Source organism: Cyprinodon variegatus, unplaced genomic scaffold (assembly GCF_000732505.1).
Source record: "Cyprinodon variegatus isolate N-32 unplaced genomic scaffold, C_variegatus-1.0 Scaffold91, whole genome shotgun sequence".
Taxonomy (NCBI): Eukaryota; Metazoa; Chordata; class Actinopteri; order Cyprinodontiformes; family Cyprinodontidae; genus Cyprinodon; species Cyprinodon variegatus.
In genome coordinates this window covers 108,809-126,945 of record NW_015150544.1, presented here as the reverse complement: position 1 = coordinate 126,945, position 18,137 = coordinate 108,809, and the positions used below count along the sequence as shown (strand labels likewise).

At 37.1% G+C, this 18,137-nt stretch overlaps 2 protein-coding genes across 3 annotated transcripts in view; both read right to left on the bottom strand.

The window, feature by feature from the left end:
* Positions 1-2,638: 2,638 nt before the first annotated feature.
* On the bottom strand, positions 2,639-14,079 carry arhgap11a (Rho GTPase activating protein 11A). 2 transcript variants are annotated; one of them, XM_015373760.1, is made up of 12 exons: positions 13,439-14,079; positions 11,765-11,832; positions 11,565-11,661; positions 11,207-11,463; positions 10,933-11,096; positions 10,701-10,841; positions 9,679-9,753; positions 9,141-9,302; positions 8,930-9,059; positions 6,814-6,922; positions 5,747-5,861; positions 2,639-5,660 (listed from the first exon to the last, which is right to left on the bottom strand). In XM_015373760.1, exons 1-12 carry the CDS (start codon positions 13,562-13,564, stop codon positions 4,246-4,248), a joined length of 2,859 nt encoding a protein of 952 aa, XP_015229246.1. In that variant the 5' UTR covers positions 13,565-14,079; the 3' UTR covers positions 2,639-4,245. The 2 variants fall into 2 exon arrangements, with proteins under 2 accessions (XP_015229246.1, XP_015229247.1); XM_015373761.1 differs by lacking the exon at positions 9,679-9,753 and having other exon boundaries at positions 4,246-5,660.
* A 2,017-nt stretch (positions 14,080-16,096) lies between these two features.
* LOC107084063 (actin, alpha cardiac) overlaps positions 16,097-18,137 on the bottom strand; it is a 3,200-nt gene continuing 1,159 nt past the window's right edge. Inside the window, exons 2-9 of the mRNA XM_015373710.1 lie at positions 17,921-18,071; positions 17,704-17,832; positions 17,413-17,523; positions 17,245-17,329; positions 16,943-17,104; positions 16,678-16,869; positions 16,405-16,586; positions 16,097-16,313 (exon numbers count right to left, since the gene is read on the bottom strand). Of these exons, the coding sequence (XP_015229196.1) occupies positions 16,170-16,313; positions 16,405-16,586; positions 16,678-16,869; positions 16,943-17,104; positions 17,245-17,329; positions 17,413-17,523; positions 17,704-17,832; positions 17,921-18,049 (1,134 nt within the window). The 5' untranslated portion in view covers positions 18,050-18,071 and the 3' untranslated portion in view covers positions 16,097-16,169. The remainder of the gene's footprint in view (positions 16,314-16,404; positions 16,587-16,677; positions 16,870-16,942; positions 17,105-17,244; positions 17,330-17,412; positions 17,524-17,703; positions 17,833-17,920; positions 18,072-18,137) is intronic.

Below are 18,137 nucleotides of genomic sequence, written 5' to 3'. Positions count from 1 at the left end.
CTAATCTTTTTTTTAACAACATGTCTAGTAAATATGAGAATAAAAATTGGATTTTTATTTTAAGTATTTGTTTAAACTTAATAAAATATGTTCATGCAAATGTAATTTATGGAATTTAAAGGTTTTTTATGTTAGATCAATGCCAGGTATCTAACCTTTATATATGTCAAATATCCACATTTCTCCAGGCTCAAAGTTTTAAAAATCTGAACCTTTTTTTTTTTTTTTTGCCTGTAATGGTCACTCTGTGGTTAAATGATATCTGAGCTCACTTTGTTTAAATGGAGAATGCAACAGAAAAGAACAAAAGATTCAAGGAAACAGTGAGGAATTGTTGTAAGAGTGAAGGACAGGGGCTAAAGAAAATAATGTGGGAAAGACTTGAGGAATAAATTATGAAAATACAGAAAGAATCGGGGACGGATGTTTAAGAGATGGAAGAACAAGGGGAATGGAGAGAGTATACATTAATTGAACAATTAGGAAGTTTCACAGGGAATTTTATAGGAAATAGAGTTGAAATTCATATATTTTCCAACCTTTTTCTTTAACAGTGAAACCCCATTTAGAATATCAAGTTACTTAAAATATTTTGAATGTAAAAGTTAATGTGAACATGTTTGAGGTAGTAGGAAATTGCTAACTGAAAATTGTGTTTTATCTTTCCTGCATTTTGTTCTATAAAGCATTTTGAGGTGTGGAATAAACTACTGAGCGGGGGGAAAACATGAATTAGTTGATTTATTTGTAACAAAACCAAGTCTTGAGGTTGGTGAGAAAATCCTACGGCATCTTTAGAATACATAATTGAATCACGCTAAACAAACATTAAACACATAAAAAAAGAAAATCTTTTGGTTCACAACAAATTCGACTCTATTACAATTTAGAAAACCAATGGTTTGATCTGATCTGTTTACAATCTAACAAAAATATCTGTCATTTTTTCTCTTTAAACCATTAGAACATGTTCATATAGAGAAGATTGTGCAGTAGAGGTGATTCACTGTTTCTTTGCAGAAAGTAGATCCTTGGTTTAATACCACCCAGGGCCTTTTAAAAGATGTATTTTTCCTCCCACAGACAAAATATGCATATTTTCTTATTTGCTTTCTCTAAATTGCTCTTTGGGAGTAAGTTAGGAGTCTGCATGCAAGGTTGTTTGTCCCGTTTGTCTCTGTGTTGCCCTGTGATGGACTGAATCCTATTCAAGGTGTATCCTGTTGCTTTCTGGAGTTAGGCACCAGCCTCCCTGCAATCCTGATAATAGGGTCGGGAAAATGGATCGATGGATGCATAGCGCCATGTATTAGACTGAATACAGTACAAAGTGGCAGAAGTGAAAATGCCCTATTTTTAAACTGCAGGGATTTATCTTAAATAAACACTAAAACTCCTGAGCTGAGTTTAAAGAAAATGCATGGTTTCCACACAATTTCCTCCACTTTCATTGAATGTAATTTGGCATTTTTTAACATTAATCCCTTTTCATTAAAATCTAATTTTTAGTGTGCTCTTAAGACTCTTAAACCAAAGCAAAAGTGGTTAGCATGATCAGTGTAGGCAGTAAGGAAAGAGTAGGAAAGGAGCCAGTAGTATGCCTCCTATCATAGTTCATTTTGCACAGGAATCCATAAACCATAGAATTTATCAAAATACATTGCTGCTTCAAAATCAGTTTGAGACACATGTCAAATGTTTTGAATTTTACAACAGAGCTTCAGCCATATGCTACATTTGTAGAACTTTTTTTTTTTCAAATGCTGTTATCAAATTTTGACTACAGCACCTTCCATGTGCATTTCTGTTGGTCCAAAAGCTCAAGACTGATCGGATTCTTTACAGCAGTTCTGAATTATTTTCCTGCCCACAATAATAATACATTTTATTTTTATTGCACTTTACATTTAAGAAAAAATCTCAAAGTGCTACAGGTAAAATCAATTGTGTCTTTACTGTTGATTCTGCGAAAAGTAAAGAAACAAGAGCAAAGTGATCAAATTTGATGCATTCAGAATCAGCCTTAATCCACATTTAAAAAGAGAGCATCTTCATAAATGGCTTAGAAAAAAGTTTACAAGGGTATGTACACTACATAGCACCAATAGACACTTCAGTAATAAGCCGGGAGTCTTTGGATGGTGCTGTGATAATGTTAAAGACCTAAACAGATGACAATAAGCACTAGGTACATGCAGCTACAACTAGGGCTGAAACAACTAATCGTAATTAATCGATTATTGAAATAATCGTCAACTAATTTTGTAACCGATTAATCTTTAACTGGAGTGTAGAGACTCTAAAACGTGCCTTTAGCTGACAGTGACCCACTTCAAGTAGCAATTATACCAAAATTTTAAAAATAATAAACATGTTGCATTTAGATTAAAGTCTTTTTCGTCTTTCAATACTCTCCATCCAGAACTCCTTACCTCATTTATGCTAGTGAGGATTCTGTTATCCAGGTCATAGTCATTCCAAAAAAAACAATCTACTGGGTAAACAAAGTCCAGTGGATTGTTTTTTTTTATGTTTACTGATTCATCTCATTAAATGTTGAGAAGTCTTATTTAAGAAACTTTTTACTATCCAATTAGTAATTGATTAATCAAAACAATAATCAACAGATTAATCGATTTGCAAAATTATCATTAGTTGCAGCCTTAGCTACAACAAAAAACATAAATAAATGTGACCAGCATGTCCAAACTGAAACATGAAACTGAAGTTTTTTTACTATGGTTTGGAAGATACCCTTTCTTTTCTTGTTGAAGGCGGCCATACTGGATTTTGAGGTCATCATTAGTAAAGCCCTGCCTTTCCCAGAGCTCTGACATCTATAGACCTTTATAGGAATGTGTGTAAAAATGAAACATTTATTTGAATATGCCTTCTGTCAAACAGTGCAAATGAGTAAACTACTTTTAGTGATTATATTACTCAGCTCAACCTGAAAATATTCAACTCTCTTTCACCTGTTTTTATATATATTTGTAGAGGAAAATCTTATCATTTACTTTTTATAAAAGCTTTGAGAGCTTGTATATTCAACTGACAAAAACCCTAAGCATAATTCGTACCATCAAATTGAGAGGATTTTGTCATTTTTTATACCTAACCATTAAAAAAGAAAAATCTCTTTCCCTACTTTAAACGCCAGCATTTAAAAATAATTTAGTGAAGTTCAAATAAGACCCCCAAAAAAAATGCCATTTTCAGAGAAAAGCCAGTAAAGCATCCTTCATCATAAAACCCTCACACTTCATCAATCCAAACTAAACACAGAAAGTGTTCTCCCATCACTGCGGCTACAGAAACCCTACCAGGAGACTCCATCCAAGTCCAATTTATCATGCTAAACACGAAAGGCACGCAAAGCTTCTGTTAGACAGGGCAGAATAAATCTCTTGCAAACTTGTCAGATTAAAATGTAATGCGTCAGATATAATTAAAATATTTTTTAAAGCTCTCAACAGTTTTTACTTACAAGTTTTTGGCTCAGATTGGGAATCTAGAAATGTTTTCTGATCTTGCACAAGAACTTTAAGACTTCTTGTGAACTGAAAAAAACATTTCTCAAAAGCCAAAGAAATATTAATACTGCCAGTTAGGTGTAATCCAAGGGTCCCGTTGACAGAATGAATTCCTGAGTCTGGTTTGATCTGAGGTCTGGAATCATTACCGAAGCAGAGAAGTAACTAAATGCTGCCCCCTTGTGGTTACACAATAATTTGATCTAATCATCAGAAGGGAGAGATTTCACTAAAACTGCAGAAGTATGAAGCCATTTTTATTTGTCCAAAGCATTTCACAGCACTTGGAAAAGAAAAGAAAAAAATGAAGAATAGATGTAGATTTACCAACACTGTTTGGCTTTTCTCTCATCCATAAATCCAGACTGTTTTGCTTCTTTTCAGTTCATGACCAAGAACGAAAAAAATCTTCAAAAATATTTCCTCCTAAGATGCCAAGTTAAGAGTTCTTTTAAATAAAGGCATCACGCTCACACATCTGCAGTCATACCACCTACTATTATCATTTTACATCAGTTATCCTGCACATTGTGATCTCAACAACCTCACAGAATTTATGTTATTTAACATAAGGCATCTGAGTATCTCCCAAAAAGCTCAGAAAAAAAAACAAATGCAAAATAAATAAGAGGAAAAATATGGGAGAATATTTATTATCCCACATTGCAAAAACAAAGAAAGAAAAAAAAAACATCTGAAAGATGGGTATCTCCTATAAGTTGACAGGTTTTGTAGCAGACAGAAGTCCACCATGGTTGAGAGGGTTTCTTGGAGATCCTCTGTAATGGCTCCTGTTATTCTCTTTAACCTGCTGCACAACAAGAGGTTTCTGGGCTGCTGGTGGATCAGAGGCAATGCATTCCTCTTTGGCTTTTGGTTGAACTTTATTGGTCATGTCACCCAGAGCGCAGGGCTTGAGTTTTCGAGGCAAAGTGCTAAGCCTTTTTGGTGGGACAGGTGGGGGTTTCTTTACAGGAACCGTGCTATTAGACCGCCCTACATGAGGCCGCAGCTTTGGGTGAGGTGACAGGCCACTTTCTAAACTCACAGCCTTTGACACGGGGCCAGAGTGATCTGTTAGTTTATTGGGTCTCCTGCCCTCTCCTGTCAGAGAGTTGATCCTGCGTACAGTCACTCGTACGGGGGTGCGCTGGAACTTGATTGGAGATTTCACTTGATTGCTCTTTGAGTTTGGAGGAGAGTAAAGGGTGAGCTTGTTGAAGTGTTGAATGTGATCTACCACTCGGCGTTTGTTGGTCTTCTGGCCATCTGGTGAGGTGGACGGTTGGTGTTGGTCTTCAGCTCCAGCCTCTGGGGACATTTTTAGCTCCTGCTGTGGTTTGCTTTCCAAAGTTTCAGGTGTCTTTGGTGTCTTTGGTTCTTCTTTAAGTTCAACACCATGCTTGTATGGAGTCGATTGGAGCCCAGAAGAGACACTGAGTGTGAAATGAGCAGGACTCTGCATGTCCAAAGCGTCAATCAGCCTGCTGCAGTTCAACTGTGGCACTCCTTCCACTGACCCTAATTTGCTACAGCGACCGAAGGAAGGGGATGAACATTTGTTAGTGACTGGACTGAATGGTTCATTATAGTCAAAAACTCCACTATCAATATGCAAAGGAGTGAGTGCCTCAATATTGAATTGACCAAAAGTAACATTTTCATCTGCCTGACTTGAGGGGGAAGAGGTATTAATGTCAAAGGCCAAAGATGGAGTTCCAAGAACCTGTGTTGATGATTTAATCCCAATTTCTCCAGCTGGGCTGTTGAAATCCCATTTTGAAGCTTGGAGGTCACTCTCCAGCTCTTTGGCATCATTCTGGATATTTATAGCTGGATCATGTCCCAGCGGTTCAGTAAGCGAGCGCGCACTTTCCAGGCTCTCTGAACTGGATGCGCAGCACAGCTTCTTGGGAAGAATGTTCACCGGTGACTGCTTGGAAACAATGGCGGGCTCAGACATGTAACTGCCCTTAAGACATGTGTTTAGCGGAGTATCTGTGAATGGCAATCTGTTTAAAGCATGTGCTGCAACAGGGGTCTCCACAATCCATGAGGCCTGGTGAGTACTCGATTTACACTGGGGGGTCAGCAGGTTATCTTCTGACTTACTAATGTATTTGGAACCTAGATTAGAGAAAACAGTTTAATATTAGTAGAGCGTTAAATTTTAAGGAAAATATCAAAAGTACATTATACTTTCTGGCACTCACCCCTTGATTCAGTTTTTCTGCCAGGATTTGATGGAGTAAACTCCAACTCGTTGTTGAAAAGGAAACCCGTGGTGCTCTCCTGAGTGGCAAGCCGCATGCCAATGGACTCAGACCCCTTCGTCACCATGAAAGGAGAAAGGAAGGAAAGAGCCTTAAAGGAGGGTTAAGCTAGAAGTTAAGTTGTTAAAAAGACCCAACAGAGGTTACCCAAGTTAGGAATTGTGTTAAAAAAAAAATTAATTACAGGTTTAAGAGTAAGCTCTTCGTTTGAAGACAGAAATCAGATACTTTGATTGCTTGGATCAACTTTTTATTAATTTATTTTATCATAAAATACATAACTTTGGGGGTAAAAAAAATATTCTACACTGCACCTAGTAAACCCAAAGATTTTAACCTTATTTTTATGTATTTGGCACAAATATGTATTCCTTAATATTACAACATTAAAGGTTCAAACACATATTGTCTCAAAAATCCCCGCAATATTAAGATTTAAATGTGTTCACAACTAAAGATTAATTATCAGATCTAACTGCTGCACGAGTTACAGATGGTGAGCGGATCATTTGCCAGGGAATGTCAGGAAGTCAGACATGAAGCAAAAAGCAAGCACTGGTATTCTGGGTGAGAACAAACCAGGAAGCTTCCCGTAAACTTTTTTTCTCTCGATATAAAAACCACATTTTATGTAAAGAAATAAGCAATGCATTGTTAATCTCTTTCATTGTTGTGAATATTCTAGAAGACAAGATTCTACATGTACATCACTTCTGCTGGTTAATCATCAGAACATTTAAAATGTTTTAGTTGTTAACCTTCCATAACAAAAAATATATTAATAATCTCTGAATACTGTCTATATTTGTGTCCTAATATACCATCCAGATCATGTGAAACATTTTCTGGGATTGCACTGCCACCGTATAATTTAAAAAAAAAAAGAAAAAAAAGGAAGAAAAGCTCATGTGCCCAGATTTCTTAGCGTATTACTGTGGATTTAAACATATTTGGATAGTGAACACTGATGCGTCCAGGCACAGATTCTACTGGTCTCCCACACTTACAGCATCTTTGTTTCCCTTTCCCAGGCTGAAACGCGAGCGCAGAGATTTAAGGGGGGCTTCTTTCTTGGTGACTTTTGGAGAAAAGCAGCCAGCTCTTCCAGATTCAATCCTGAGAAAGATATGGGTTCAAACAGCTGTTAGAAAAACAAGCCTTAAGCTAAATTAAGAAATATAAATCAATACAACTGACCGATAAAAAGTCTACTTGGTAAGACATAATGGACCAACTAAGATGAATGATCAGAACTAAACAGCCATTAATTAGATGAATAAATATACCATACCTCTGCCCTGCACACCAATCTGCCATTAAATATGCTAATATTACTAATAATAATCACTATTTCCACCAAAACAAACCGGACCAATCAGAACATGGGAGGCGGGCCAATAATGCAGCCGCAATTATCTGCAAACTTCAAGATTGAAGCTGCAACGGAGTGATATTTTAATGATGACCTTTCTAATGTCTCGGAAGAACTGTTTATATGATTAAAGTTTCAATCACTGGCTGCTGTCAGAGCTTTTCTTTTAAAAAAGAAAAAAGAAAAAAAACATTTTAGCGTTACATCCATACTTTTTCAATGGATTCTAAGCTCTTTCTATGGGAGAATTATCCTGCCATAATGCAAGAGCACATAATTTCAATTTGAGAAAAGAATTTCATCTTCTTGCACTCAAAACTTATAATGCTCAAATATTTTCTCTTCCCTCTCAAATCTTTGTTTCTTCTCTCAGATTTAATGCTTCTTGCACAAATATTTTCTCCTCTCACTTGCCTCCTTCTCTTCGCACACAAACCGCGCTCTGCTCGAGTCTCAGTTACGCTCGCAAACCCGTAGGCTCTGCTTGCGGATTTTTTTTTGCTCTCTCTCAGATTGGATCTGATCGCCGCCTAGGAACCTTTCCAGCCAATAGAACGACAGCCTCGGAAAGGGTGCACTTGTTTAACCCTACTGAGTGTGCCTGTGATAAACCTTACTGACAATAAAATGGCTTTTTAATTCAAGAGCTATGCATTTTCAGACGTGACGTGATGTGAACAGAAAACTACCACCTCAGAGTTGCTCGTCAGAAAAAAAAAAAAGAAACAAAAAGTTTGCTAGTCAGGGCAGATGCTAATTCTGCCTCCAGCAGAAATTAAATGACTTTTCATTGGTGATTCTTGAATCGCCCTTTATTTTTTCCTTTTTTTATTTTCCTGATTGTTGTTGTTTTTCAGCTTCTTATTTTAATAGCTTTTAAATTTTAAGGCCATTTTATTGTCGGTAAGGTTTATCACAGGCACACTCAGTAGGGTTAAACAAGCGCACCCTTTCCGAGGCTGTCGTTCTATTGGCTGGAAAGGTTGCTAGGCGACGATCCGATCCAATCTGAGAAGAAACAAAGATTTGAGAGAGAAGAGAAAATATTTGAGAGAGCTCATGTTTTGAGTGTGAGCATTATAAGTTTTGAGTGCAAGAAGATGAAATTCTTTTCTCAAATTGAAATTATGTGCTCTTGCATTATGGCAGGATAATTCTCCCATATCTTTCTGCAGACTCCATTAACTCCACCTTTGAAATCAGGCTCTACTCGCTCCTTTTCAGGCTCAAATGCCGTTTATATGGTGTAAATCAGTCTAGCTGGCCAGGTTTATGCAAGCCTCTTACTGCATATTTGCAATATCTATCTATTGCAGTAAACCAGCTAGTGGATCAGGACATCAAATATAATTTCACAGAAGTGGAGATAAATAAGCTGTATATAATTTTAGCTATTCTATTATTTAGTACTGCATGTATCTAGGCTATTTCAGCTTATTATTACAACCTGTTATATCTCAACATCACCCACAGGATCAAAGATCACAGGGGCCATTTTTGTTTTTTTTAGAGAAATGAAAATGCAGATCTAATACATTAAATGAACTTGCATATGGGTGATAGTTTTAAGTTTTCAGCAGCTTTCGTTCTCTTTGTTAGAGGAATTAGGATGGGACTATATTAGGATCGGACTATTGAGGAAGTATGACATGGACCTTCTGTGTTAGAGCACAGAGAAGAGAAACTTAAAGCATCTGCAAACAATTCAGAAAACAGCAGCAGACATGGTAAAACAAAGTGTTAAAACCTACCTATTGACAACATGCCTGTTGCTAAACCGTTTGCTCTTTCTTCTTATAGAGGTAGATGGGAGCCTTATAGACCTTCCTGCCGACGACAAAACATGCTGGGACGATTCCAGGACTCCTGAAGCACTGCAGGCTGAAATATATGCTAAATGTATATAATCTTACCAACAATTTGAAAGTGCATTAGAAAAAGTGTTCAAGCTTTGAACAGTACCAGAACCAGGAGTGGAGGAGAAAGTGCTGGGGAGCAGTTCTATCCCAAGGTTCTTTTTAACAGATCTACGCTTCTTGTTTGAAAAGCCAAACGAAGGACGAGGGTCGAAAGGAAGCTTTCTCTTTGAGGACGGCGTTGTTACAGGAGTCATTGAAGGAAAGACTGGAAAACAAGGGAAACTTCAGATAAACATGTCTTCAGTCTTAGAATTTGTTTCAAGAAAGTAAAAAAAATTAATTAATTAATTAACATTATTCTGAACCAAAGCAAAAAGGGTCAGCCAGCTGATATGTGTAGGTGATCGTATGCAAACAAAACAAGCAAAAAAAACGTAAAACAGCCATTTCTGAAATCTTAGGATGACAGGTGCTAGAGAAGCAGATTAGAATGAGAATTACAGCATAATAAAAATCGAACAAAGAACTATCAGCATTTAATCAAGACAAGGTTTGTCATCTGATTTGCACAAGAGATAGATTAATTCCGCATCTTCATGCTTTCTGATGCAAATCTCATCTCATGTGAAAACTTTACCTACCAAGACTGTTTGGTTTGGTGATTTTTGTTGGAGTTCTATTAGTTTTTATTTTATTCAGTGCACCACAGACCATATCTGAAACATGAAACAACAAACCCAGCCAAATAAATAGGAAGTTCTTAGAAAAGAGGGGACAACTTAACACCAGGTGCTCTATCGATTGTTTACATAAAAATTCAACTCATTACTCAGATTTTGATTTTTTTTTTATTTATTAAGCACAAATATGAAGCCATATTACCTTTTCTACAGTGAATAGGCTTTGAAGTTAGATCATTTTTAACACTTTAAAGCCCGATCCAAGAATAAAACAAAACAGAAAATTACTTTTTTTGGTTTAAAGTCCTTATTTGGCCTTTTAACAAAATATGTAAAAAGAAAAAACAGAAATACATTTTTGATATTAATAATTTATTACTATGCGATAAGTCAAGATTATTTTTTGTGTAGTCTTCTGCCCTCTGTTATCAGGTATATCTGATTGTGTACAATAGGATTTTGAGCAAAGTTTTTACCATTAAGGGTTGAATGAATAGCAAAGAATAAAGAAGGAGACAAGGACTGTGGACAGATGAATGGACAAACAAAACTAAAAGGACAGCAAAAATGGAAGGACAGACAGAAGGATAAACAGACGGAAAGAAACTAACAGATGAATGGACAAGATGAAAGAATTTCTTACAGACAAATGGAAGGACAGGAAGACAAACTGATGGAAAGAAAAGACAGATGGATGAAATCAGTTTTATAATGCTAAGATATGGACTAAAGCTGAGTAATTAAATTAGTGTTTTTTTCCCTGAGCCTTTCAATACACCTAGACACAGACAATCAAAATTATATCACAAAGTTTTCCACTTTTCTGGACAGAGTAGGAACCCTATTAACACCTATTTATGGTCGCTTGGTAACAAAGTTGCAGTTAAGTTGTTTCCGCTGTTCAGTTTAAGGTCTCCTTCAAAGACACCCATGATAAAATATTTACCAAACAAATGAAATATAATAAATCAGTTATACCATACCTCCAAAGCTGGGTCTCTTTTTCTTCTTCACCCCTGAGTTTAGCTCCATATCTTCTGCTTCATCCTGAGTGGGAGATGTGGTGCCTGGTTCACAGCCCATCATGGCAGGAACTTTCTCTCGAAGAAACTGAGGTAGGACACCTGAAACACACAAGATGAGTACAATATTTAATACAAGAAGCCAAACCCAAAAACTAAGAGGAATTCCGTTCAAGCATGCCTCAAGTCTAACCAAAGCTGTGGGCATTCTCTATGAAGCACTGCACAATGGCTGCCTTCGATTTAACGCGCTTGTGTGTGTTGGCGTTCATCTTCTCCTTTCCGTCCACAGAGTGAAGGAGGTTTGGGGTCAACATGAGAGATAAATTACTGCTATCCATTTTATTATCTGCACTTCTGTAATTAGGAAATAAGATGTAAAAAAAAAAACACCTGCATTAAGACGAATATAAATTCAAGTAAATTGAAAGAAAAAAAAAACAGTCTAATCGTAAAATCTTCAATACCTCTGGGAAACACTGTGAAGGAAATCAAAAAAGTGACGCAGCACACTAATGTTTTTGTCTGGCAGCACGCAGGACAGCAGCATGGTAGCAGAGGTTCTGTCCTCTTCAGAGGGGAGCTGCTGGGCCTTGAAAAAGGCATCCTGAAGCTCTGTGGGCAAAATGGGCTCTGGGAGCTCCTTGAAGAACTGCTTTACCAAACATGCCACATCACAGGGAAGAGCTGTTGCCAAACACTCTTCTCCTGCATCAAGCTTAGCCTGCAGACATGAAACACAGTTTTGTTGTGAAAGTCAGTTCCAACAGAACACAAAGTTCAATTTGTAAAAGAAGCCAAAGTGCATCCTTGGTCAGCACTCACCCCGAGTTCTCTTAGGCGAACTACTGAGCCTGGTTTCCTGAATAGACCCTCTGTTTCAACGTGTGCAAGCAGTTTCATGCAAGCATCAACCAGAAAGCTTTAAGTATGGTGGGAAAAAAAAAATAAAAAATTAGCTAACATTTACAAGACGACGAGTGAAATCACGCAAGTCCAGTTCCAACATAAGTGAGCTCTCTTACCTTGGCACACTTCCACATTCCATATTGTAGTACGGCAAACTGTCCAGGGGTACGCCAAAAACTTTTTGCTTTGGAAGTGATTTAAAGAAATCAGAATTACTTATCTACTTATCAGATTTAAATAAAAAAAGATCTATAAAAGATCAAAAAACATCTTGCTGTAGAAATAGTTTGCTGTCAAGTGTTATTATTCATCTACCATACTTTATACATGCATTAGGCTTATATTAGCACCTCAGGTTATGCTTTTACAGCATTAGATTTCCCACAAAAAACTGACATGATTCCTTTGCAGCAAGTTGACACAGAAAATCAAATAATATTAGTACAATTGCATCAAAGAATGAATATTCACCCTAATGCCATGTATAAGTTTCATTTATCATTTGAATACATGCACATAAAGGTGAAAAAAGAATTTAAGTTGGTAGTAGTCATAAAATACTCTTATTAAACCAATTCATGTTTTCTTTCTATAGATTGACCGTTTAGCCATCCTAATTATTCATAAGGTCTGTGTGTTCTGCAGCGTCTCTCCTGCAAAGGATAAGAGTCAAGAACTTCTTTAAGCCAGCTGACTGGCAATGCACTGTGAAATTCATCCACGGGGGAGAAAACTCAATATTTTTCTTTGTCATCTTTTAAAAAGGGATTTGCAACCAGAGGAACAGAATTATTTTAGAGCAGGGGTGGTCAAGTACCCTCCTTAAGAGCTGCTAAACTGCAGCTTTTTGATGCACCCCATTTTAACACACCTGAATCAAAAGAGTGGTTCTACCATGCCTCTGCTGAGCTAAATGCTGGGATTGAGCCTTTAGATTCAGGTGTGTTAGAGAAGAGATGCATGTACCATAAGAGTTAGAGGATGGTAGCTCTTAAAGGGACCCCCTGTTTTAGAGCTTTTCACATCCGTATTGGCGGGTGATTTACAGTGTTTTTCAACCCTGGTCCTCAAGGCACACTGCTCTGCATGTTTTAGATGTTTCCCAGCTTTCACATACCTGTTATCAATTGATAGCAGATTATCAGGCTTTGCTGAACTGCAATCATCTGAATCAGGTGGGCTGAAGCTCAGAAACATCCAAAACATGCAGAGCAGTGTGCCTTGATGAGCAGGGTTGAAAAACCTGATTTACAGGAACAAAATGTAACAGATTGTTGTAAAATACTGTACAAGGTGATTTAAAAAGAGAAGAAGATGCTGTTTTTTTAAACATCCAAAATCTTTAAATTCTTTGATTTTTATTTTCTGTGCCTCTACTGATTCCAGATACCATTCATTTCTAAAATTGAGGCAGTCATTGCTTAACTCCCTGCTGATACATAGCTAAAGGTTTTTAAGAAGTAGGTCATGCGGTGATGACTTCCGTTCTATACATTTCGAAAGTGTCTAAAAGCTCAGCAAAATATGAATTTAATTATTGGTGATTGTTGGTGCGACGTTATTTTTATTTATTTACATTGCTGGATCTAAAAATCAATGCTGCTTGTAATCAACAAGAGCAGTGAGTGTCGTGTGAAAACATCTGCTCCTTTTTTCCCCTTACAAATGCTAATTGATCGCATACAAAAGAATAATGAAGGCTAAAGTTATCCAAAGTGTCAAACAAACCGTAACCACTGCAAATCTAATGCATATTCCTCATAATAAATAACGATTAAATGTTATCTTACCGAATTGGCTGTCGTCTTACAGCTTGCTGCTTTGTTTTTGTTCCAGTTCTTTATTTTTATCCCATAAGCAGCGCGGAGATGCTGAACAGCCGCTAAACGCATCACATTTTTCTCCATGACTTTCATGTTTTTCAAGCGAATTACTCAAATAAATGCTCTGTGCAGCTGTTCACTTTCTCCCCCGTTGCGGAAAAAAAAAGCAAACGGGATCCAGCTCCACCTAAAAACACAGTTTTTCCAACAGAATCGCTTCCTCGGATCTCTCAATTAATGTAAAGTTGAACGTATAAAAACTAGTAATCATCCAAAAGCTCAACACGAAACAAAAAGTGTCACTGTCAGAAGATTCTGGCAGCAAATTTTACATAATGATAAGTATCTATAGAGGCTAGATTCCGCATACGTTGCAGTCGTCAAGCTAACCAACAAACGCTAGCTACATATCTTATTAGTAATGTTCGTTTTTCAGAGAGTCCAAGCGATTAAACATAGCTTTAAGTTACAAACAAACCTTTAAAAAATATATATTTTAACAAGAACTTAGAGAATCAAGTTAGAGCTATTTAAAAGCCTCAATAAGCTAACAGTAAAATAACACCATCCTCAAGACCGGTTGCGAAACTGGCTGCTCATTTCCTGAATACATTCAAACGGCACTGTGCCTTGGGCTCTGCGCTCTGATTGGACGGAAACCATTCAAATAGTTTATCCTTCTGGATGTGTGTTTTATCATCCTGGGTCTCCTTGGCTGGGCGGTGCAATAGGACAGCACTAGAGCAATAACATTCTTCTTATTGAATTTATTGGTGGTTGGTAACAAACATTTAGTAGCATTACCGCCACTTACTGGTATGGAGTGTGGTTCGTGATGGACTATCTACTAACAAACATATATATAATTTCTAAGGAAAAAAAAAACACTACATACTTATATATAACTTTGTATTCCATCTGTCTATATCATACACAAATTCACCCTCTCTATAATCAAATTCTATTAAATAATTTCGCTTTCTTTAAAAATCGAATAATTATTTGTATATGTTTACTCCCCAGATTCTTCCTCAAAATATTTAATAAATTAATAATTTCCTTAATACATTCAAACTCTCCTCATATATCTTCTCTCACTTTCATATTTATGACATTACAGTATAACATATTCTATTGTTTCATATTTTTAGCATGCTTTTGAATTTTGAAAAGTGTATAATTAAGTCCTGTATGCCCAAATCTTAACCTTGTTATCGCTCTCTCCTTTCTATTGCGTCTTTAATTTCTTCTTTTCCTACTAGCTTCTGAATTTTATAAAACCACCTTCCTGTTTTTTCTTCATCCCACCTTTTTTGCTATTTTCCATCAGTTTTTCTTTAATAATACTCTTTCCCTCCGATTTACTTGTTTTAACTGTAAAACTAATAGGATTTTGAATTGCCCTCTTTTGCTATTTTATCTGCCCTCTCGTTTCGTACTACTCCAATATGTGATGTATGTGAACCCACACAAATATAAGAATCAAACCCATATTTTTTTATTCTGAATAATGTATGAAATATTTCTAATGGAATGTTGTTAGAGCAATCATAACTGTAAATCCGGTTTATGCTGTAGCTCAAACTAGGCATACTTTTCACAGGGAATTATAACTTGCGCCTGCAAAATATAATTTGTTGATGAAAATAATGAACTTCTCACTTCGTATCGTAATCAGTTAAATAACATGCTGCAGTCATTTTGCACATCTCTGATGTTGCTGCTATTTTCAAATATCCATTACTGTAAAAATGTCCATAGTTGTATGTTGGTAATTTATTATCCAGGTGCACAGCATTTATATTGTTAAAACACTTTACAGTGCAGTATTTTATTGTTTATTTTTTAATTCTTTACTAATATGTTGTAGGTTACTTAATAATTTTTATAAGGTCAACAATTGTGTGACCATTTTTTCTATAATCTTTTTGCTGCTGTAAACACCAGATTTTCCCCCATTGTGGGACAATAAAGGGATTTTCTATTATATAAAAATGTATGCGTAGTACAGGTATGCTTTATAATTAATGTAAACATATAGGAGTTTAATTCACAAACTCTTTCTTAAGACTGTTATATTTTAATACATATATGTATTTATCTTTATAACAAAAATAAAATAACAAAAACAAAATGCCCCATGCAATGGCGTACAAATATATTTCTGTATTATTATCGAACTGACATAATAAAGTCAGGTACTTTATAGGGCATGTCATTTTCTATTTTCTAAACAAATTAATCAAAGACCAGTTGGGCCAGTTGGCTAACCCCCCACCACTTTCATTTCACTACCACATTTTATTATTAGGACGTCTCTGTGTTGCCCTGCAACAGACTGCCGACCTGTCCAGGATGTACCCCGCCTCTCACCCATAGACTGTCGCAAATGGGCACTTTGCTATGGACTTTCATATAACATCATAAAACTGTCAAATTTGGGTTTGTAACTTGAAAAAAAAGTAAAAACATTCAAGAGTTATGGAAAGTTTTGTTGAGCACTGTATAATGTATAATGTACCTTTCTATATCAGCAGAAAGGGCAAGACTAGGGATCTAGCTTTTTTATGTTGGATTTGGTCATTTAATAATTCAGGTACTCTCTCAAAAGCTTGTCTTTATTACAACATTGCATAGACATGTATATACAACACGGCATGACGTACAAATGTATGGATGGAAGCGGGTGACTACTGGTTTAAAAGCATTTCCTGTGGACAATTGAAGGGCCAGCTTCATCGTATTCCTGTTTGCTGATCCACATCTGCTGGAAAGTGGACAAGGAAGCCAGGATGGATCCACCAATCCAGACGGAGTACTTCCTCTCAGGGGGAGCAATGATCTAGGTGGGATATAGATAATCTTGAGTCTCACTGAAGTTGTAATTGCACCACGATTGTGTGGTTAATTAAAAACCTTCATGCTTCTCTCACCTTGATTTTCATTGTGCTAGGGGCAAGGGCTGTGATCTCCTTCTGCATACGGTCAGCAATACCAGGATACATTGTGGTACCACCAGAAAGCACGTTGTTGGCATACAAGTCCTTACGGATGTCAATGTCACATTTCATGATGCTATTGTATGCAGTTTCATGTATTCCAGCAGACTCCATGCCTTGAGGGAAAAAAAAGTATATAACATTTTTTAGGATAAGCAAATATTGAAATAGTATACATTCATTGACAATGCACCCATACAAACTCACCAATAAAAGAGGGCTGAAAGAGGGTCTCTGGGCAACGGAAGCGTTCATTACCAATGGTAATGACCTGACCGTCAGGCAGTTCATAGCTCTTTTCCAGGGAGGAAGAGGAGGCAGCAGTGGCCATCTCATTCTCAAAGTCAAGAGCCACGTAGCACAACTTCTCCTTAATGTCTCGCACGATCTCACGCTCAGCTAAGAGATACATAGTTTGAGTTGTGAGGAAAACAACATCAGCCTCTCTAACAAATGCATTATATCTCCCTACCGGTTGTGACGAAGGAGTAGCCACGCTCTGTCAGGATCTTCATCAAGTAGTCAGTCAAGTCACGGCCAGCCAGATCAAGACGCATGATGGCATGGGGCAGAGCATAACCCTCATAGATCGGGACATTGTGGGTCACACCATCACCAGAGTCCAGTACAATACCTTAAGCAGGACAAGAAGAGCAACGATAAGTGAAGGATGCATGCTTCCTTTAATAAAGTAAGACTTGCATATTAAAGTGCTGTTTAAAAAACTCCCAACCATATAGCAGAAGGCTGGAACATGTGAAAAAAATTACTCACCAGTGGTACGACCAGAAGCATACAGAGAGAGGACAGCCTGGATGGCCACATACATGGCAGGAACGTTGAAGGTCTCAAACATAATCTGCAGAGTTAATTGATCAGAGGAAAAAATGTCTCAACTAGAGGACAAGAGTCAGTGAAATATTTGGACAGAACTCTGATTACCTGAGTCATCTTCTCCCTGTTGGCTTTGGGGTTCAGTGGGGCTTCAGTGAGGAGGGTGGGGTGCTCTTCAGGAGCTACACGCAGTTCATTGTAAAAAGTGTGATGCCAGATCTGACAAAGAGGGGGAAAAAAACAAGCAGCTGACATTGGATCGGCAACAACTGCTGGCTGGGAATCTAAAAATAAAGCCTCTTGTTTTAAATGGGGTGGATTTGACTGTAAATTTTAAGGGACGTAAAAGCTCAGCTGTTGTTCAAGCTTTAAGTAATCTCTTTATCAACAAACACACACCTTCTCCATGTCGTCCCAGTTGGTGATGATACCATGCTCAATCGGGTATTTCAGAGTCAGGATACCCCTTTTGCTCTGGGCCTCATCACCCACGTAGCTGTCCTTCTGACCCATTCCCACCATCACACCCTAAAAAACAAATATATGTATATATATTTTACAAAGATTAAAAATGATGCCTTTTTCTTTATTAGGATAGCATTTATATTCACTGTACCTGGTGGCGGGGCCTTCCAACAATGGAAGGGAAGACAGCTCGGGGAGCATCATCTCCAGCAAATCCAGCCTTAACCAAGCCAGAGCCATTGTCGCACACAAGTGCGGTAGTCTCATCATCATCACACATGATTACAGTTTATTCTGGTGGTCTGAAATTAAAGTGTAAAAGATTGATAGAAGATTTAAGAGGCTTTCAATAAAAAAAAATATATATA